This window comes from Molothrus aeneus, chromosome 1, assembly GCF_037042795.1.
Source record: "Molothrus aeneus isolate 106 chromosome 1, BPBGC_Maene_1.0, whole genome shotgun sequence".
Classification (NCBI taxonomy): Eukaryota; Metazoa; Chordata; class Aves; order Passeriformes; family Icteridae; genus Molothrus; species Molothrus aeneus.
The window spans coordinates 78,289,367-78,312,497 of NC_089646.1; the positions used below are offsets into that span (position 1 = coordinate 78,289,367).

General features: G+C 41.1%; 1 protein-coding gene across 1 annotated transcript in view; it reads left to right on the forward strand.

The window, feature by feature from the left end:
* The window catches only part of MYO10 (myosin X), a 162,979-nt gene that overhangs the window by 103,786 nt on the left and 36,062 nt on the right, over positions 1–23,131 (forward strand). The window contains exons 12-19 of the mRNA XM_066559602.1: positions 497–643; positions 832–932; positions 1,168–1,234; positions 2,341–2,433; positions 3,163–3,231; positions 3,411–3,493; positions 4,986–5,094; positions 7,857–7,937. Of these exons, the coding sequence (XP_066415699.1) occupies positions 497–643; positions 832–932; positions 1,168–1,234; positions 2,341–2,433; positions 3,163–3,231; positions 3,411–3,493; positions 4,986–5,094; positions 7,857–7,937 (750 nt within the window). The remainder of the gene's footprint in view (positions 1–496; positions 644–831; positions 933–1,167; positions 1,235–2,340; positions 2,434–3,162; positions 3,232–3,410; positions 3,494–4,985; positions 5,095–7,856; positions 7,938–23,131) is intronic.

Genomic DNA, 23,131 nt, shown 5'->3' on the forward strand with positions numbered 1-23,131 from the left:
GAACACTTATTACTTCCCATTTTTTTCAAAATCTAAACATGTAGGCTGATATTTTTTTCACTATTGACACTTGTGTCAGGGGGATGTTTTCTCAAAATTTTCAGGAGAAATATTTTTTATCATTAGAGAGTGAATTAGAAATAGGTATGCATAACATTATGTTTCCCTCTGGAAAAGGGTGAATGAATTAAGGTATTGTCTCCTACACTTCTCTTTCCTTCCTCCACACCTGAAGTTTATAATTTCCTAGTGTTTTGAATGCTGCCTGAAGTGTAAAAGCCACATTTTAAAGTGCAGCTGTTTTAAGTTAAACTGTTAAAGGCCAAATCATGATGCTTTGTAAGTGTTAATACAATTGCTGCCAAGCTACATAGGAATGGGGAGCTGCTTGCATTATGCATTGTTTTGTGCTGTGCTAAGGACACTGACCAGCAGAATCTTGTCAATTCTCAGTCATGGGGTGGTTGATGTGTTGTCTATTCCCTCTTTAACACAGGCAATAGACAGCAGAGATTCTATGGCTATGGCACTTTATTCTCAGTGTTTTGCATGGGTCATTAAGAAAATCAATAGCAGAATCAGGAGCAAGGAAGATTTCAAGACTATTGGAATTTTGGACATATTTGGATTTGAAAACTTTGAGGTAGGTTTCAAAAGTTTATTCAAATGGATTGTCTGGTATTTATGCTTTATTTATTTATGCTTTACATATTTTTGTCATCTTCTTTGGAACTTGATTTTTAAGCACGTTATTACCTAACCTATTCCCTTGCTTGCAGAGTAAAATACTTAAAGTGTATATGCATTTTTGAAAATTTCTTCTCTCTTTAGGTAAACCATTTTGAGCAGTTCAATATTAACTATGCAAATGAGAAACTTCAGGAGTATTTCAACAAGCACATCTTTTCCTTGGAGCAACTGGAATACAGCAGGTAAGAGAGAGAGGAGAAATCTGAAAGAATTTTGACAATATTGTTCAGTTGAAGTCTTAGTTTGCAGCTACCTCAGCTTCCTTTGACTGCTCTCTGTCTGGAGCAGTGTATTTTTATATGGAGCAGTATATACAGCAAACTGATTTTGCTGTAATTTGCAAGATAAACACACCAGCTTCTCCTATTTCTACAGCTAAAATAATTTCAATAAAAAGGCCCACTTAATTTTCCTTAGGGAAGGACTAATTTGGGAAGATATTGACTGGACAGACAATGGAGAGTGCTTGGATCTTATTGAAAAGGTAAGAAAGAATTTGATACTCTTACCTATTTTTATTTTTTTGTTCTGAGGTAATATGTCTTTAAAACATTTGTCAATGCAAAGAACAAGTGAAGAAAATGGTGGATCTTGCATGTTTAAATAGCAAACTTTTAATCAGATCATTTTCATGTATGGTTGTGTTAAGTATTCTATTGTGAGCTCTTTTCCTTGCAGCAACTTTTCTCCATGTGTGATGGTATAAAAAAGCAATATTTGGAGATGATTAAAAAGAACCACTTGATCCGTGCTCTCTCTTGCCATCAGTGCAAGGCAGGCTGTGTGTGTTATCTCCATGGCAGGCTGTGTGACTCCAAGAGTTCAGACGGGCACAGACGCGAGCGGCAGCGGGCAGGGGATCCAACGGGCAGGACGTGACTGCAGTCAGGGCAGGGTGGCTTTTCAGGAGCTGCTCTGAGCCCTTGGGAAGTGGCTTATTAAAATGTGCACCTGGACAACCATGTTTTCCTGAGAGGCTGTTATCAACCTGGAGCTTGCTGGACACATTAATTAACTGTGGGGTAGCTTGCTTTGTTTACCACCTTTTCTAGCATGAGAAGTGGGGAGCATCAAAGGAAATTACACAGAGGCATATGTAAAACAAAGGGAGGTTGTGCTTCACCCAGGGTGAAGTTAAACTGTGTATCTTTTGCTCTGCCTCTGGGCACTGTGGGTGCTAAAAGTTTGCAGTGGTTCAACAACTGGGTGGATAATTATATGGAAGAAACTTTTTTGAAAGGCTGTTTTACACAAACTCATCAGACTTCTGATCATTGGAGGTCTTGGAGGCTAGGGATAGATTCTGGGGCAATATCACTGGATGCATCTAAAAACTGCCTATGTCAGGAGAACTGATTCTTCCAGTAGCTTGTTTTTCTTTATTTTGTCCACAGATTGTATGCTCTATATTTCAAAAGGAGCGTTTCCAGAAAAACAGGATTACAGTCACCTTCAATAGTGGGGTTTTAGTTGTGTATGAGTGCCTCTCTGCGCAGAGCAACTTCAAGGACTGTGATTTTTCCAAACAGGGGACAACAGCTGTGTCCCTCCATGCACTAATTCATCTTCTGCCTCTTCTTTCTGTTCTAGAAACTGGGATTGCTAGCACTCATCAATGAGGAGAGCCATTTTCCTCAAGCTACTGACTCCACCTTACTGGAGAAGTTGAATGCCCAGCATGCTGTATGTGATATTTTGCTGATATTTGCTGTGCAAATTATGTAGGAACTCTTTGCTTTGGTAGAAATTCATGGTTCAAACATATGGGTGCATTGTTCTAGAGGCTTTTTTGGATGTGATCCTACTTCCCTGGCAATCCATATACTTTGTTGACAAGGCTGAGTTGGTTACTGGAAGAACATATTCTTGTTGCTATTCACTTAAAGGTTTCTATTGTGGTGAATAAGTCAAATTCTACTCTAAATGAGAGCTCTGTCAACCTGCAGTAGCTCAGATTATTTAGATCTTCAGTTTCCCTTGATGTAATAAAGCATTTGCCTTGATGTCATTTACTGAAATTTTGCTGTTTCCTCTGTTCAGGTTAGTGTTACCTTTATTTGTGATACTGGAATTATTTTTCACAATTTCTGGGATGCAAGCATATCCACCAATCTTCATAACTGCCAGTTTAAGACAGAGCCTTCTGTTTCAAAGTGCCTTTTATAGATGGTTCTGCCAGATGGGGTTCAGGTTTAGTATAATGCCTTTTTATGTGCTATAAATCTGTTATTACTGCATTTGAAGCAGCCCAGACTAACAAATCCTATTATCATGAGTTGCTTGTTTGCTTTTGGAGCACTAATCATCCAGAGAGTTTACGGGAAGAACAATGGTCTGTTTAGGTATGGGTTGAGAGGATTATGTGACAACCCCCTCCAGATATTTCTCTCTTTTTTTTCCCTGTCCAATTAGAACAATCCTTTTTATGTAAAACCAAGGGTTGCTGTTCACAACTTTGGAGTGAAGCACTACGCTGGGGAGGTAATTTCTTTATTTGCTGAAATTATTCCAAGCAGAACTTTCATTAGCTTAATTTTCCCCCAAGGCTGCTCAAAATTAACTAAAGCACTCTGTTCCCTCAGCACTTTTTACAGCACCGCTCTTGTGAGAGGTGCCTGACTGTTTGGCTTGTTGTTCGAACCAGCTCTCTTTCCTTCTAGGTCCAGTATGATGTCAGGGGGATCTTGGAGAAGAACAGGGATACTTTTAGAGATGATCTCCTGAACTTGTTACGTGAAAGCAGGTAAGTTTCTGCGATTTTTGTTAAGGACATGATGCTAAGGGGTGTTGTATCAACTAATTCTGCCAGGATTGAACACTTAATTCTGCTGGGGTTTGAATGTTAGATGTTGCATAGCAGCAGACCTTGACAGACCTGAAAGGAGCACAGAATGACACAGAGATGAGCATATCATATCACAGAAATGAGCATGTCAGAGTTGCCTGTAAGCAGGTCTGACTGTAATCTGTTCTCACAAAGTTGGGTTTACCTACATTGTACTATTGTTGTTGTTCAGTCCAGGGGCTTCCTAGAGAACTAACTTGCTGCTCTGTAATAAGTAAGGATGCTGGAAGGTGGTCATAGTTTTAAACTGTTTCAGAGTGCCTCAGAGGCAGTGTGCATGTGTGGGTTTTTACTTCATATTTGTGTTTCTGGCATTCCCTCATTGAACACTTGCTCTCGGAGACTGCCAGGGTGCAAACTGCCATATAGCAATTGCTTTGAGGGGACAACTTCTATTAAGATTTATCTGACTGAAAGTCTGAGCTTGGATGCCTTTGGTACTTGTCTCATGTCATTCTGATGTGTATGGTCTTAGGGTCCTAATGGTGGTACCCTGTGAGCTGTGGTGGTACCACATCCCTTTTTGTAGGTGTTTGGTTGAGACTCCAGGACACACAGAGGAATGGCAGAAGAAGAGGGAGCTGAGCCTAGATGTTGCTGTCTCATCTGGTGCCCTCCCCTATCCCATCCAGTCATCCTGCCTTGCAGGATGCAAGTTGCTTCTTTGTAAATCCCTTAAGTCCTTCTGTGCCAGGGAAACTGTTAATAAGCAATTCCCTCTCTGTTATTTGTTCTGGATTTATGACATTTCTGATATAACATCTGTCAACTGACGTATCTAGGTAAAAATATTAAATGAGTTAAACTGGGCTGGGCCTAGTTTTGCTTTTACAGCAACATCTGTGTGGAGCTTGAATTAAAATGTCTGTGTTTCTGTAGAAATGCTAAGAGGAGCATACCCAACTGGATAGGGTAGAAAACAGCATGCACAGCTGTTATCTGAAAGTGAGACTTGCATGGGTGCCTGTTTTGTGTTATGTCCCTAACCAAGCTGGAAGTCTTGTTTTTTAGTCTTTGTTCAGGTACAATTCTGGTTGCAGTCAGCTGCAGTTTTGGTTGAGTGAAATGCAGTAAAGCCTCCAGGACTTCACACTTCATTTACCTGATGATGTGTTTGGAATTGAGAAGAAAGAACCTCCTTGTTTTGTTTTGGTTTGTTTTTTTGTTTGTTTTTTTTTTCTCCCCTGGATAAATTCTGCAAAGGCAAAATCTATTGTTTATTAAAGATGGTGGAGAAAATAAGCAAATAAGAGGGAAAATAATCAATAAGCATGTTTTTGATGGTGGAGCTTCTTGCTAAGAGACAGTGCTTTCTTTGCATTCTACAGTGGTGAACCTCACAGTCTGTTAAGATACACTTTAGAAATACTATTTTTCTTTTCCATTTCAGTCTTGATTTCATCTATGATCTGTTTGAACACGTTTCAAGTCGCAACAATCAGGACACTCTTAAATGTGGAAGCAAGCATCGAAAGCCTACTGTCAGTCTCCAGTTCAAGGTCAGTTAATGTGTCAGCTCTGCTCTGTAGCTAATCAGTGACAGACAGACCCTGGTCAGTAAGGAACAGGTGCAGATTGAGAAAGGCAAAACCTGAGCATGAAAACATTGCTGTGTCTTCTATGACACTGCCCTTGCTGATTAACTGATTGACTGTCCTGGCTTGCTTCAAGTATGCACTAACCTTTCCATCACACCATCCCCAGAAAACTGTTGCATTCCCCACTTGCCTATTTGTTCTTATTTTAAAGCTCGTCTGTGAAGTTGGTCTCTCTTGTCCTGATTTGTCTTTATAATCTAAATCCAGCCACAAAATCCCTCAAAGCCTTACAGCAGTGCCTGAATGCTGAGAAAAATAAGTGCTGAATAAATACCTCATTAAGGTGTTGCCTTGCTTTAGCTTAAAGTTTGGAAGGCGTTTTTGTTAAACACCTTTTTATGAGGCTTTATAGCCTCTCATCAAAAAATGGCACCAAATTGAAATCTAGCATAAAGTCTATCTGCAAATTATTTAAAAGGGAAAGATTGGCATGGAACATCTCCTAAATTGCATGAGTACAAGTCTGGATTAGTTGCCTTTCATTTTGTTTGAATTAATATACATTTGCAGAGTTCATTCACTTTTTTAAAGAAGAGCAGACTCAAACCCCTTAGGGGCAGATTTTATCCTAATAGACTATTGCTAAGTGTTGGGCAGAACAGCAAGGAGTGTATGCTGGGGCACACACAATGTCTTTTATTAAAAAACACTGATGTATTTTTGGACAGCTTGCTTGTGCTACCATAACTCATCTCAGAAGTATCCATTTCTTGTCATGAGATGGTGTTATTTGCTGGTTTTCTGGGGTAGCTGAAGGTGCTGTTTCCACTTGGTTATTTCTATATGTGCAAAGTAGACCTTTAAAATGTTAACCTTACCAAAACAGACCATATTTTTTCACTCATTTGGCAAGGTAGAACAAAGTGTAGTAGTCCTTCTGTTCTCTGTCAGAGGCCCTGGAAAACATAAGGGTGATAAAACATGAAATCAAAACATTATTGCCTCTTATCTAATGCTGCAGTAACTGACCATTAACCAGCTGGGCTGCTTTACAAGATGTTGACCTTCACATCATGCTTTCCCCAGAGAATTAGGTTGGGTGTTTTGTACATGTTTTAAAGCCTTACAGAGATTAGTCCTTTTTATTTCAACTGAAGATAAGAACTTTGCCTGCACAGTTTTATTCTTATGATAAATTGGTTGACTCTTCTTTTCATTTGATGACCTGCCTAATGCAGGGCTGGGGGTGCACGCAGAAGAGCAGAATTTAGATACCATCTGTTGCAGCCTGTTGATTACCAGGGCAAGCTCCAGATTAGCTCATCACCTGACAGTGACTTAGAGGCTTGCAGCACTGTGCAGAATCTGGCTGGCTGTACCAAGGTGAAAGTGAAAATAGTTTAAATAATTTTTGTTTAGACTGACCAACTTTTCCAATCCAGGCTCCAAGTGGGAGCCTGGGATGAGAGAATTGTGCACAGATGTGTAATGTTCACACGGGTTTAATAAGAATGATGCCTGTACTTTTCAGAGCTGTAAATATTTGTCTTTACACAAAGATTTTTGTCTTTGTATGTTCTGTTTAATATTTGCTGCCCAACTCCCTGGTCCATAGGCTGGCAAAGCAAGCAAACCAAGAGCTGCCATTTATGTTCCCAGTTATTTTGCTGTTTCCTCACTTTGCCCTGCACCAGTGTGTGCACAGCCATAACTCTGCTTGCTGCCTTTTTCACTGCATGTTCAATCACCAAGTAAGTGCTTGGTCTGCAGACTAAAGCAAGAATTTGTTATAACAGACTGACGTTGACAGTTTTGCTCCAAGACATATGGCAGGACACACAGTGTTGCTCCTGTAAAATGTGCACTTTCTGCCTCCTTGGCAGCCTTCTATGTATTCTCTCTGCTGCCTGGCACAAAGTGCCACCTTTGAGGGGTGTAACTTTACCACTGCTAACTTTGTGGGCTCTTCAGAGCCTGAGCTCCTCTCCTGTACAATCATTTGTATCTCTGCAAAGTAAATGCAAGACATCAGTTTAAAAAGGTTCATCATACTTAATGATACAGAATGAGGCAAGTTGGAATAAGATACAGAATGATGGCTCAGGCGGGAAAGGGGCGGATGTAATTAAAGTAATAATCATAAAAGGACTGAGGGATTTTGTGATCTTTATCTCCAGGCTGAGGTTAGACTGATAGTCTAATGTGCATTGGATCATTCAGAGTTCTAAAGCTAGGAAAAAACCTGTTGTCTTCAGGGAAGATGGAAAATGAGTGGGTTTGGGGTGGTTGAAATGAAAAGAGGAAATCTGAGTTGGTGGATTTTGCCATAGATTTGCCATAGACTTTTGACTTGCTCAAGTTATCTGTTTGGGAATGTGGATCCAAAGTCATAAGCAGTCATTTGAAAGAGCCTTGAAACAACAATTTTGTGTTGTCCTTACGAACAGTTTTCTTCATATCAATCTGTGAGTCTCATTCATTGTTAAACAGTGATGCCAGTTTTGATCAGAAGAGCCAGTGGAAGAAGGGAACACACAGGAATTTACCCCATGCCTTTGGAAGCAGGAGCTCCCAGGGTGCAGTAACTTCTGGTGTGCACCACTAGGTGTTGCAGTTAGATGCTGTCTGCAGTGCTGAGCTGCAGGAGCTCTTGTCCGGGGTTATGTTGCTTGTACAAAAAATCCAGCTTGTGAACCACTGTCTTCTCTCTACCTGTGTTTCAGGAATCACTTCATTCTTTAATGGCGACGCTGAGTTCTTCAAACCCTTTCTTTGTTCGGTGCATCAAACCGAATGTGCAGAAGGTAAGATTTTAAATGATGTCTATCTTTTCTGTACATCTCAGGCCTAATCTTTTGCTGCCTGTTTGGTCCATTTACCACTGTGTGAAGCAGAGCGTAGCATTCTTCACTGATTTTGTAGAAGGCTTTCAAGCGGAAGGCACTAGGAAGGGCTTTTGATTTTTTTTTTTTTTTTTTGTTTTGCACATGGATTATGCACCTCTTTAATAGTCATTGCCCACAACTCTGATAAATGCCTGGCTCTAAGGAAGGTTATAAACAGAAGGTAGAAGGCTGCACTTCTTGTGTGACAACTCTGTGAGAACCTTTTTAGGGAGAAAATATCAAAATCACAAAGTTTGTTTTAAGACACTATAGGCAGTGATTCAGATATAGAATGAATTCAGTGTATAGAAAAACTGTGTGAATTACTCTCTTGTCAGACTCTTGGTCTTTAAATTTATGAAAATACCTAGAATTGTACATGCTGGATGTTTTGTTCAATTTCAGATTTTTGTTTTTAAAACAGGCTTGGAGACTAAGGCTTACAATATCAGTTTTTCTTTTGAGTTACAAATGATGAAAGGCAGGGTCAAGATTTGCCTAAATATGTTGGAGGGCTCTCTAGAAATGAAGTGGTAATGGTATAGTAGTCATTGAAATTAATATTGCTAGCCTGATTCTAGTATCCTGGGATTTTTCACATCTGTTATGGACATAATAGACTGTTATTCATTATATGTTCTGCTTTTGTCAAAAATACAACAGCGAGAGGTGCTAGTAAATCTGATTTATGGTTTTCACATGGCAACTAAGAGATTGGTGACTTTACTATAAATCCATATTTATATGTTTTATTTTTCTGGGCTGCCTAGTTAATCAGGATGCCAACAAAACAAATGTGTGGATTTCTTTGTAGATTTCAGTGCCACCTGGACAGTGGACATCCTTGACTTTACATGTTTTCATTTGCTGACTGTTCTGCTATTTGTGATGTGCCAAATAGCATACAGTTTCGGGCACCTTAGCAAGAGGAAGCAGCCTGGAAGCAAATAAAAACTTTCTGTGTCTTGAGGTGTTTGGTGCTCTGAGGTGTGAAGTCACCCAAGGCAGCTGAATCCACGTGGATGACAGAGCCCTGGCAAGTACCTGGGATTTGTGAGCTTGCATGTTTAGCAAAGTCCCTGATCACAGAAGGAAGGCAGTTTTGAAAAGCTTGTCTGCTTCCCTGCTCCTGGTTCTGTCTGGAACCCCCATGACCCTTAAATAGAAGGATTTGGATTACAAACTCTCAGGTTTTCCTTATCTGTCTTTTCATACCTGATAAATAAGGCTCATCTGCACAATAGCAAAGGTACAAGGATTTGCTGTGATTGATGCAAGAACCAGGCACTTGTTGCATTTCCATAGCAAGGAAAACATTGAGTTCCTACTCCTATGTTCCTTATTCTTCCAGTCTTTTCCCACTAAAATGCTTCATCCCTGACAAATTTGACGTGTTGCTGTATCTGTGCATATATTTTACTACCACTAAAACACAGTTCTCACAGAATTAGCAGCTGTGCAAAGAGAAGAAGTTTGAGACAGTCTCTGGGGACCACCTCTACTGCAGGAGTGCATGCAGAAACAGTTTGGGAAATTTCTGTAGACAATCCATTTCAATGTACATGTAAAATCTCACTGAAATCTTATGCAAAAATGGATGTACTTGTTTTCCATTTGCCTTTGTTTGATTGAAAATTTAACTTGAAATAATGGCTTTACTAAATAAGAAATACTGTTTGAAGAACAAGAGTCAAGTGTCACAGAGCTTCTCTTTTGTAGCTGATTCAGTAGAAGACTTGACTGAAAATGAGAAGGAAAGCCGTATATAATGCTTGTCAATGGCGTTCTTCAATCAGGGAAGTGTTACCAAAATGCACCTTTGGGATTCACTGTTGGAAGTTTTGCCTGCTGAATGCTGCCCTCTGTCCCCCACCCCACATTGAACAGACACAGTAATCTTTAGTGCTGACCTTGTGACATTGGTGGTGTCCCTCCTGCAGCAGTGCAGGTACGGGAGCAGGCGCAAAACCAGCATTTGGCTGCTGTGCACCTTTGCTGGATTTGTAGGTGCACATCCCATTGAGCAGTTTGCAGTTTATCCTCTTATAAAACATGTCACTTCTTTTCAGCTAGACAAAGGAAAATAAGGTGACTCAGTTTGGTGTGAACCAGCATGGCTCAGAGACACAGGAGCTGTGCATGGACTACCAGGGATCACCTGACTCACTGTGCAGGGCTGGTTAGGAAAAAAACCTATTGAAATATTCGAATGAGCTACTGAAGTGGCGTAAACTTGGATCAAAAGAAAGTAAAAGGTCTTCACTGAGCATTTTCCTCTGTGTTTTCCATCTGCAGTCGTGGTGATATGGAATGATAAATGTCACTCGGAAGGTACTTAAGCAGCGCTTGCCAAATACCTAAGTATGTGGAGGAAAGGAGTGTTTTACTGCTTTTTTGAAATACACAGCATTAAAGGAGAGCTGGACTGGAGAGATTTGTCAAGGAGAGAGCTGAAATTGTGTTATTGGGAGCAAAGCCTCTCCATCTACTTGTTCCTCTCTGGATTGGGTACAAATAGGGGATACACCTATTGGTGAACATCCTTTGTAACTGGAGGGGAGGAGCTGGGGGAACTCAAGAAGTGTATTTGAATTCTGTAAGTGAATGAAGTTAAATAGAAGTCAAATTCAAGCCTTTGAAAAGCAGAATGTATAGCAAGCCACTTTCTCTGTTGTTCTAGATACTGAAGCGTATTCATGTTGGTAGCAGATGTGATAATTTACAGTAATTATTTCATTGTTTTAATTTTTCTAAAGTTCAATTTTTAAATATGTTGCAGTGGCAAGCAAAAACAATTCAGCTTAAGCAGTAAACCACTGAACATTTACATATGAAAGCAGGTTCTACACTCATTAGTGCAATTTCCTAAAGGGAGCGCATGGAGTACGTGACCTTTTGTCACAAGACATTTCGGCAGGCAGGCCTCAGACAGAAGGACAGAGGACCCATTAATCTTTGGGAGACCCCAGAACAATCAGGGTATCTGTTTTCACAATTTCCAATCTGTTCTGAACTATCCATAACATGGAAACTTTTCCACTTGGTATGCTTAATGAGTGTTTTCTGCTAATGAAGTGTCTTTCTCCTCAGCTCCCCTTATCTTCATGCAGCTGGCAGAACTATGTATCATTTCATCCCTTTGAACTTTAGCACATCTTTCTCTCTTTCTTGGTTTCATGTTTCTTTTTCTGTCTCCTGTTTTATTTGATAATGATTCCACCCTCCAATCTTGCCTTTTCTGATCTCGGTCTCCTTTTCGTTGTGTACCTTAAATTAAAAAAAAAACCACCACCACAAAAAAATCCCAACAACAAAACCAAACCAACAACAACAAAAAAAAAGACTGTATTTTTAAAAGAAGCTGCAGCCATTGCTAAAATCATCAGCTGAATGTTCTTCCAGCTTGCTGCTATTAATAAAGTTGCTAAGCCTTGGTGCTCTTCAAGAGACAGATCAGAGTAAATTTAAGATCCAAACTTCCTATTCAAGCTGTTTCAGAAGCAGTTTTCCTGTTGCCCAGAAGCAGCCAGCCTTGTGCAGTTTGGCTCAAGTGCTTTCTCAGGTTTCCATTTAGGCTATTTCTTGAAATTACATTGGCATAATCTCCAGTGGCACGGTACTGGTATAATCATAGCGAGTGACCCCCACCTCCAGCATCTGTAGGGCCTCAGCTGTGCTGGTCTCTCAGAAGCTCAGTTATTATAGCTTGTTTTTATAATCCCCTCTTCTTGAGACTTCAACAGGTTCAGATGTGGCTGTTCTTTCCTGCACATAAATAGGTACATGCACTTTTCTTTGGTTGGTTGCAGATCTAAGACCAGTTCAGTCCTGATAGACAAAATCCTGGCTTAGTTATAGTTCACATGAAGTATTTAATGTAGGCAAAAAATTCACTTTTTAAATTTTTTTTATAGGAAACTTGTGTTGATGTGTGCCACGAGGCAAGAGGATTGCAGGGTGCCTACTCATGTCTGTCTGCTCATTTATTGTGTGTCATTCCTCTGTTGAAGTGATGGTCTTGTCACTGTCAAGATAAAAGCTGCCCTTTTTTAGACCTTGTGATCTCTAAAGGGACAATTCTGTTTCTCTTCAGGTTTTTACGTTAACTTTTGTTTAATCTTAAAATTTAATTAGGTTAGGTAAATAAGTGAGACAAAATTAAACCTGTATTGTAAAGCTACTGCAGGGTAGGGGCTACAGGGAGCAACAGGAAAAATGAAACTGGTAATACCTTAGTAGTTCAAAGGAAGACTGGTAGAAAAAAAGTCTGTAATAAATTCTTAGAGTCCTATCATACTCCATATTCATTCTGGGAAAATTAGTATCAAGGCAATAAGATTGTTAACATTGCTTCTGGGGGCAGAGCCATTTGAGGGGATCAAGGTATGGCTATTGGCACCCGCAGTGTACTTTGAGGCATAGGTCATTAATAATGACCATGAGACACCCTGGAATAGCATCAGTTTGTTCTCTAATATGAAATAAGATACAAACCTATTTTGCTTGGCGCCTGAATTAAAGCTGTGTTCTTAAAATAGCTCTGAATCATTACAAATGTAAGTTTAGCATGATACCAGCCTAAACACCAGGTAGAAGTACAGCTCAGGAATGCAGTGCAAAGGAACAGTGATAGCAGAGCTTGACCCCATCTGCAAGGGTGATTGTGTGCAGGGTGTGGAGCAGGTACAAGCAGTCGGTGAGCTGGTTGTCAAGCTGGAATTGCAGTATTGTCGTATTGAGACATGACTGTATGAATTACTGAGTTTGCCTTCTAGGGAGATTTTTTTTTTTTTTCATTGCAGAAATATGGATAAGAGCGCAAGTCTAATGGTACTGCATTGGGAAGGGTACTGACATATAACCTTGAAAGATTCAGGCAGAGAAAGTCTGAACTTCAGGGGTATTCTACTGTACCTGAAACAGAAGATTGCTAAGCATCTGGGTAACTTTACTTTCAGAAGTCTTTATTTTAAAAAATTATCCTTAATAAGGTGTTCTAGTTGCAGACTTCTATGCCCATGGAGATGTACACTAAGCATTTGCTTTATACAGTAACAATCAGCAGACTCTGGGTCTCCTTACAGGGGAGCAGATGCCTTTGTGGGTTTTTAAAGATGCTGAGCCCAGCAGTTAAAAGCTAAAATGTGTTAGGCCCTAAATGGAGGTGTCTCTATGGCTTAATCAGTTGCTCAGCCCTGAGGTAGCTCTGCTGCAGCATAGCTGCAGTGGTGTCTGGTACTGGGAGCTAGCAGATCATGGGGTAAATTTGATTTGCTGTCCTTAAGGAAAAGGTAATAGATAGCCTGGGCACATTAATAGTTACTCTGTCATACTTTGAAAGTAGAGGAAATAGATAATGTAGCCCAGGTGGAGCTGCTGGGTGTGTGTGGTCTGTCTGTAGAAAGTTAAGGTCTAGCAGTATTCATTTACAGCTGTATAAGCAGCTCATATATTAGAGATCCTTATTGCCTTTTTAAAAAATCTGTCTTTAATCTCAGTTGTTCTCAATAGATACTTGGTTTAAGAAAGCTTTCTGACTGCCAATTACTGCTGTCATTGCTTCTGGAGGCAGCAGAGCCACAGGCTGTGAGCACAGATTGCTCTTGCTTAGGCAGCTTGGGTCAGACTCAGGGAGCTGCTGCTCAGGCTCATAATTTGGGAGAAGAGCAACTGTTTCCCAAAAACATAACATGTTGGCCTGATCTCACAGGTCAACAATTGCTAACTATTTATCCTCCTTACCCTTTAACTAGCTCATAAGGCTTTATTATTCATAACCAGGAAGGCGCAGTCGGAAGGTGTGGTGTCGTGCCTGGCCAACGCCACTTAATTCAGCTACCTGGATCTTGTTGCCTTGGGTTTTGCAGAATTACATAGCTTCAAATCAAGGCTTGTGGAGTATGTCCCAGCTGCATCATTTTGTGACACATCACTTGAGTAATTAGGTCAGGCACTAGAGGACTCATTCCTTAGGTAAAAGTGGTAAGGAGAGTGTGTGTGAGGAAAGCAATCGCTCCTGCTTGCGGAGTGCTGGCAGTAATGTAACATGTGAGTCTGAATCCCTGTCTGAAAGAGCAAGGTGTTTCGTGCTATGTGTAAGCGATGCCTCACTTCAGTGTCCTCTCTGAAAGATCACTCCCATCACTGCTGTGGTGCAGCCTCTTGTTAATGCTGTCTGAGAGCCACTGGGTTGTCCCTTTGTCCCCATCCCCGAGTATCCCCGCTTGCTGGGCTGAAGTAGGTCATTCCACTCTCTGGACAGTCACCCAGGCAAGGCATGTTCTTCTTCTTCATCAAGGTTTGTTGTTTGCTAAGCAGGGCTGACAAGGCATTCCTTTGCTAAGTGTATTAGCATTTGTCTTTCAGTGACCGTGGTTAAGGGGTTTAAAATTGAGCTGTTTAAGGCTAGGGACAGAGAGCTGATATGGGATGCTGCAGGTGAGGGAGCAGACACTGTGCTGTAAAGGTTGCACCCAGCTCCAGGCAGAGCAGGCAGACAAGAGTTTTACTTGTTTTGCAGCATGTACCATTTGGTAGGACTGTCCACAAGTGGTAGGAGCAATTTCTGGATCTTGGATAGTAACTGTGGCAGTATGTAAGCAGGATGGAGGGACACATGGGGAGCAATTGCTGCTTCGGGAGGGACTTGGAGGGGGGGGGGAGGTAGCCCAGATGGCATAAGTATCAATTCTCTGGAAAAATCAAATGCCCAGGGATGGGATATTTTTAATGTGCAACGTTTGCTGTGTAGCTCAGTGTAATATCTAGAAGTGAGAAAGATTTTGACTGCTTCAGCAAATGATCTGCCAGCATCAGAGGATCTTACTGCCTACAGCTGACTTCAGGCACTACAATAATTCTTGCATGTTGTGCCACCTGATGGATTTTTTTTGTGGCTTATGAATTCCTTCATAATGTGGCTATGTGGCATAGATAGGTAATCGTGGAACTGCAGCTACTGATCCCAAGTCTGAAGTATTTGCTTTTTATAAATACCAGCAAAGAACTTGGCTTTTTTCTTCCTTCTTGTGCGCTCTACCAAGCATTTGAATTGCAAACATTGTCATGCAAATGTGTGCGTTGAAAAACTGTGTACTTCATCAAGCTCTGGAACTTTTCTTCTTTAACTACCACAAAAAAAAAAGTCCCCCCATCTCTAAATGGCAATTTACATTCAAATCCTGTTTGCTGTGTTCTCATGGTAACTACTCCGAGGGAACATGCACAGTCCATGATAAATAGACATCTCTAGAGCTCCAAAAGCATCGCTGGGGTACAGAGCATTGTTCTTTAGCAAAAACTTAAAGTTCGCAAGTCTCTTCCTTGCTAAGCTGCGTCATAGGGCATATTGTGCATTTTATCTCTTAAGGTTTAGGAATTTGTTGGCTGTGAAATATATTTACATTCTTGCTGCCTATAAGGTGAGATTAGCCCTCGTGTCCTGTTAGTCAGGAATATCTTCAGTGATTGCTGTAGAGCCAGCCCTCGCTAGGCTTGACTTCCTTTGAGTAGCAGCAGGAATGAATTAAGCAAGTACAGCCAAAGATATCACATGAAAGACTTGAAATACCAGAGCTGAAGAAAGCTCTGTTCTCTGTGTGTGTGTGTGTGTGTGTGTGTGTATGTGCATAGCTGCAAAAAAAACCTGCTAAAGGTTCGGTTTTTCCACAATGGACGAACGCTGAAGGGGGGAAACGTCTTAAAAAAGGTAAGGGGTTTAATTCATGCAGGTTTTTTAATTTATTTTAATCTTGCATACTTGAAGCTGCAGTGGACTTGTAGAAAAAGTATAGAAAGTACCTGGAGTTTGCCTGAGCAAGCTGTACTGGAAATGTTTCTGAGCTTGTATTTTCTTTTAAAGAGGGTAAATGCATGCAGAATCAAGTTTATGAGAAAAACACTGAATTTACTGGTCTAATCATATTTTCAAACTCCAGGAGAGCTTTGCTGCCAAGCAGTCTGCTTTAATAAATCACACTTTGTTTGAAAGTTAAAGGGATGATTGTTTGCAGAGCTGGGAAAAAGTCGACAGAAGTAGGGCTGTGCGTGCAGATGGGGGAAGACCTCTGTTGTAGTGATGGGCTGCTTTCTGGAGGAAGATCTTTTCTGTTGATCAGTCCTTAGTGTATATTCAGTAAAACCAGCTATGTGAAGTTAAGGATTACAGTATTCCTGCCATTTATTAAGGCATAAGGCATGTATTTTTTTGCATTGATTGCATGATAAGAAAGTAATGCTGGGGACAAGTGTATTTGGGGTGGGGGGGGGAGTCAAGCAAGGTATCTTCAGAACCCAGAAGTCTCAGTTAATTATGTAATTTTACTGGCAAAGCTTTCATGGGGCACACTTGAAACAGTAATTTTTTGCCATAGAAATACAGGAAATGGAGTATGCCTGAGGAAAAAAACTTACTGCAGTAGTAATGGAAAGGACAGCATAGCAGTTGGTATATATTGATCTTCTTTGCTGTGTCAACTCTCCTTTCTGCCCCCAGTGAAATAGCCCTCTAGTACAGCAGCTAAAATAGTGCTGGTTGCCTTTGCTTCTGGGATCTGCACTTTGTGCCTTGCTTTCCCACTTAAAGTGCTTGTCTCTGCAAACACTAGAATTCAGCCACAGGGTAGAAAATTAGGATAAAATTGCTTGAGAGAACCTGTTATGAAGGGAATGGGTTTGATCCTGCATCATTGAAGTCTATGGGAGTTTTATTCTGGTCTCAAGAAGTGCAGCCCTAGATTTGCCTTGCAAATCTAGATGGAGGGTACATGATCTGATAAAGTGCCTATGGGACCAGGAAACAGTGTTGCCATAACTTGTGGTTGTTCTTCTCTCACTGATGTTAAAATATGTCCTTTTAAACCCCAAGTGGTAGCAGTGGTGATAGGTCAAAATGTAGCTGGTTTTGTTGTATGCACATTCATGATATGTATTCAGTATTTCTTCTGCTAAATCTTCTTAGTTTCAGAAAAGATAAGATTTATTTTGTTTCTCATTTGTTGGCTTTTTCAAAAAAATGTATTTACAACCTGTAGCATAAATGAAAGCTTAACAACAGTGGTTATAACATAAAAAACAGATTACTGAAAGTTAGAGAGCTGTCCCAGCTATTCATAGGTCTTTGTCAAAGCTACCCTCAGAACACAAAATCTGTGTGAAGAGCAGAAGTTAATGTTGTTTAAGAGTTGAACTTGCATCAGTTACTAAACCTTTTTCTCTTTGACTGTATCTGTCTGTTTACATGCATACATATATGTGAGTTTTCTTAATTTATTCTTAACAGGATGCAGAAAAGACTTCGTGGGGGGAATCTCACTATGATCCATTTGTAAGGACTAAGTACACTTCAGAACATCTGGTGCCACCTCATCAGATGAAACATTAATCACAAGATGCTTACTCAAAGAACATCAAAGTGTTTTATCTTTGTTGTCTTACACTCGGAATTTACCGTTTCTGGTGGGTTTAGGCAGTTTATAAACCTCAATAGCAAGGCAGGTCCATTTCCTATCACAGTCCACAGCAGTCAGATTGTGGTTTCAGTTGTATGAAGTGGAATGTAGTAGCTGGAAAGTCTGTGTTTGAGGACATCATCAGAGCTGGAAGGGTGGTCAGTCTAACCTACAGGAAGTTTTTGGCTGACACATTATGAGGTTTTTGAGGTTGCTCTTATTGGTTTGTCTTCTCTCCACATTCCTGATGTGTATTCCCTATTCAGGCAACAGGGAGCTGGGCAGCTGGTGCTGCTTGCAGGAGCTTTGCTGGGGAGGTGATAGCAGCACAGTTCCTCAGGCTTTGTGGGCAGTATTTGTTTTGTTGCTTGGTCTCAAGCACCAGGCAAGTGCACACACTTCAGGTCTGTGAAGTTGCTGGTTGCCAAGAAGCCCATTGCACCATGTAAATTACCTGGGACGTGGCAAGTTTTTTGTTTTGGCAGCCACTTTGGATTGTGGCATACACCCATAGTGTAGAGAAGGCAAGTTTGTCACCAAACTCATAGTGCTATGTTCTATCTCCACTGTTCACATTATGTAATCAATCATGGCATTTTTGAAATTCACTCTAGGAATCTCCTAAGTATGTGGTGAGTAGATGCTTTGGAGGGGTCTCCAAACCTTTTTTAGTGAAGCAGATAATGTAGATGGGTTGAGAGAAGACATCCACTTTCAGAAAGCCAGGTAAATGCCAGATCATCTGTGATACTGGCTTTCTCAAAGGAATGGCTGGCCCAGATTCAGCATGATGAAGATGAGTATCCATCTGCAGCTTGCCAAGCACACCATTTGTGTGTACTTCATACTTAGCCAAAAAGAAACAGTGACCAGCCTCATCAGTTAAAAGTAGTATTTCAAAGGGAGAAATGATGATTTTTATTAGAAGTGGTGCAGCGCTTAAATTAGCATCAAGGAAGTTTTTAATGTAGGCACACAATTCACATGTCAAACAAAATTGCTTTTAGGAAAGCTGATTTTATCTTAAGTGCTCCCTTCTGAGTCAAACATTAAGGGTTATGTTGGGTTATGTACTAGCCAGCCTAGGAATTTCTCAGGGAAGAAGTGGCTGTTCAGCCATCTAAAATTGCATTTCCCTATGACCCCTGGCATGCACAACACAGCACACCTCAAATCAGCCTGGTTCTTCCAGGACATGCACATCTCATTGGCCTCAATGAGCTCTAAGCACACATGTGAATGCTTTGCTTAAGTTATTACTGGTTTGATGCTGCTTTGGCCAGCATGTAACAGGGCCACAATAGCTCTTGTCACACAGCTGTGAAGGGGAGAGACATTTGTGCGGCTGCCTTGCAGTGCATGCCCAGCCTAAAGTCACAAATCATCTGCACAGAGAAGACAAGACTTGTTACATCCATTGCTTCCAGTCGTGTTCCATGCAGCTGGCCAGGTCCCAGAGAAAGAATGCTGATAAGGCAGCAGTGAAAATGCTCTTAACCACTCATGGAGTCTCAAGGGTCTGTTTTCACCATGATCAGAAAGTATGGAAGAGGGATAGAGAAAAATCTACTTCTAGGACAAGAAGAGGCAATATCTTATTTGAATATGACACAACAGATTGTAAGGCCATAAGTAAGAGCAGGAGTTTTCTCCACAAAATCATCTTAAAAATGGATAGAGTCAACCAGAAGTGTGGTTCACATAACTAAGTGAAGATGGAACTAAACCTTACTGAAACAAAGGGCTGTTCACCAGCATCCATGGCTGGAATTCTGCAGGCTTGCAGGAGATGAACAGTAACATCACAATTAAGTCACTCAGAAGGCAGTTAAATGTTAAATTAGTTAGATCCTGATGTACTGTTACCATTTATTATAATTAATTCTTTCTCTTGCTCCTTAGATATGTATGTGTAGCTAAATCAGTTTATAGTTACCATATTGATGACCATATTGATATTAAGGAGGTTTATTGCCATTCATTTTGGATAACCCTACACCATGCTAATAAAACAAAGTGAATTTACTCTGTAGTTAACTCTTACTTCACAGTTGCATAGGGATTGGAACAAAAAAGTCATATTAATGGTTGTCAGTGCAAAACTGTTGCAATGATGTGACAGTGGTGGGGTTTTTTCTTTCTACTGAATGCAATTAGTATTAATGCAGAAGACACAGGAGCTTCCTGCTGTTCTGGCCCAAGGTGATGTTGACTCACCTGTGTGTGGCCTCTCTGGCAGCACGGAGAGCTGTGATCCACACAGCTCTTCCACCTTATGTTTATATAAAATACAAAGAAATCAGTCAAGGGGCTTTTTGTTTGACTTACACTGAAAATTTCAGAATTATCAGAAATACCTATTTTTATTTTGACATAGTTCTCAGAAACATCAAAGAATTGAAGGAGGAGACTCTCCAGCTCTCAGTGGGAGGATGGGATAAGACTGTTGTGTTATAACAAAGCTGTCCAAGGAGAGCATATTTATTGCCTTTTTCTGTGAAATTAACGTGCACAAGAATTAACAACTGCCTTCTTTTTCTGGCCCTGCCCTGCAAACACACAGATACACACATTTCACTAGTCTTGACTCTTGTCTAGTCAGCTGCAGATCTGCAAAGCAAGTCCTGAGTATATAATGTAAAAATTTATAGGAATACAAGAACAGCAGCTCAGAGGATCAAATTGGAAGAAAAATGCCAAAATTAGACTAACACTGTGAGATGTACTGAGATATAAGATGCAGTAGTAATTAACACACCAGTTACATGGGATTGAGCTGGGCCGTTCATGTGGACCATCACACAATTCTTGCTGTCAGACAGGTAGACATCTGTGCTGGTCACAGGAATCTCCATCACCTCTGTAAACTTGAATTTCCCCTCTCTAGACTTAAGAATGGTCTTAAATGCAGTGTTACAGGGTTCCTGATACTTAAAGGAGATCTCCAGACCACACACTGCAAGTCTGTTGGATCCCAGCTCTGGAGCAGCCCCCCGGTACCCTGGGCTCCCTCAGGCTGAAGTGAGCCTTTGGAAATGACCCCATTCAGCCAGAGCCATGTGCAGCCCACTGGGGCATTTTAGGTGCAGAGGGGCTTGTGTGCTGGGCACTGTGGCAAGGGCCAGCTCAGGGAGTTGGGAGGCAGGGATGCTCCAGGAGGGCCGGCTAGCAGAGCCCAGAGGCAGCTGTGAATGGAGCCCTGTGCTGGGCTGGGAATAATCTGCCCTTTCAGTGCTGCCCGACCTCGGGTGTCCTAGCAACACAAAGCTGCTCGGCTGAATATTTCACGTCGTTCCTCATTTGCACATATCAGATATTGGCTGTGATTTAAGCCTGGCTGATTTCCCATTATGGCTTTCGAACAACGGGCTCGGTACAGGAAGGAGAGGAGAAAGGGCTACTCAGGAGAAAATTTTATAAAACCACACAGCTTTTTTTCGGCAGAGGAATGGCTCTGAAACATTTCCTTGCTTGAGAAGGCACGGAGCAGCAAGTCTGAGCATTACGTCAGCCTTGTGCTTTGTAGGCATCTTATATGGAGAGAATGAAGTGCATGCAGGGGCAAAATGCATTGGGAGAAACTGCTGGTGGCCTCAGTATTGCAAAGGGGGCGTGATCAAGTGCTGACTTTTTAATGTTTCTTGAATTTTATTTTAGTTTCTTTAGCTATGAAATTGCAGGCCCTTGGGGCTTTACAACAAGCAGGAACACTCCGTATTTAAATCAACTAAAGCCAACCAATATTTTTATTATTCTAAATCTTGTCGTTTGCAGAGGTGTGATTCATGATTGTTGTGTCACACAGCTGAGCAGCACAGTTTTGCTCACAAATCACTGAACTGACTTCTGAGATAGCAGGGAATTTTAAGTATTCTCTTTAAAGCAATGCCTCAAAATAGAAGAATATCAAGATGTAAATGGCATTTGGGCATGGGATCCTAAAGAGACAGTATGTGATGAGATCTAGAGAAGCAGCAGATGGGTGCCCAAATCTGAAGCTGGGAATAAATTCAGATTTGGATTCAGAATCCTCTTCTGCTCTCCTTGTGCTCTACAAGTTGATGTCCCTTGTCCCTCTGTGGAATGCAATGTTAGTACCCCCCACTCATGAGCTGGAAGTGAGGTTCTTCTACCTTGTCCTTTTCACTTAACCTGCATTAAAGAAGAGGAGGCAAAAACCCTCTATCCTCTCTTCCCTTGTGTGCAGCTGTAGTCTGAGAAGAGGTTGCTCAGTTTTGTGTCACCAGGGAGAGCAAAGAAAATTGTGATAACATGGATCAAAGTTATCTGCAATACCATTTGAGGATGTACTGCTGAAGGGATCCTGTGTTAGCATATCAGTGAGATCTGGCTTCTTGGAGGCTTTCAAGGGTGAGATTACTTGTAGTAACAGTGCACCAGGTACTAGAAACACACAGGATTAGGTTCTTACACAGATTGCTACAAGATTTTACAGCCGTGTCAGGCTTTGGCTGTGCAAGAGGAAATTAAACATGTTCTCTCAAGTATTTCCATCTTAGTTTCCTATTCCCTGATCAAACTTTGGATCTTTTGGGAATAAATGCTTGATACCAAGCACCACTGTCTGAAGTAATCATGTTAGTGGGACCATGGTAAAACATGTTTTTAAGCATTTAGTAATGCATTTATATGCCCAGCCTGCCAGTAAATTGTCAAATAACAAAAAAAATCTTGTAAGCTATTGATAAAAGGTCTGTCATGGAGGAGTGACATTACAGTGGAAAAATTAAAACCAAAAAAAAACCCAAAAGAAAAAGAAGGGCAAGATCTCAGTCTATGTAAGTTATTAGATGACATGGAGGGTCAGGGTTTCTCCCTGCAGCTGCTCTGTGTGCAGCCTCAGCAGATGTGGAGTGGTGTGTGCACAAATCTTCTTAACCCATAAAGAACAATGGAGATGTTGGTGTTGGTTGTCTTGACATGGGGGTGGTAAGGAAGGATAGCTGTCCCTGCAATTAGTTCCTCACAGCATGTTTCTTCATGGTAGGGCTGTGGCTCAGGCAGCCTGATTGATTTTCTTCAGAAGCCTGCTGCTTACTCACAATGTGGGGAGAATGAGGCCAGATTGGGGTTTAGTCTGCAGGGACTGGAGGCTTTAGTAAGGACGACCTCAGATGAAATGGCAGCAGATTACACACAGGTGGAAAGGAGGGTCCATGAAAAGTTCCAGCTGGGGTCTGTGCTGTGAGTCACACCTTCTGTCAGTGTGCTGAGACCCTGCCAGCAAGGCTTCAAACTTTAAATCCCTGTTTCCCAAATGCTTTTAATTGCCTGTCTCACATGGATGGTCCTGTAGTTCTGGGACAAACAGCCCATGGGACTTGCTGTGAATTTCAATGGAGGCTCTGAATAATGTATTCAAACAACAAGGGTTCACTTCAGCTGAAAGTTTAGGCAATCACTTACGGAGCTCTAAATATGCCCTTAGAAAACTTTGGTATCTCCAGCATTTAAGCCTGTGCCTTTAACAATCCATTTCTATTCCATGAAATTGTAACCAGTGTGTAAGAAATAAGTCATTCTGAGTAGCTAGCATTCCTCTGGGCCCATATGAGAGAGGTAGCAAATCCTGACTTCCTTCAGAAGAATTTATGGATACCTTTAAAAAGGAAGGTTCACAAAGAGGCTGAGTGTATTTACTCA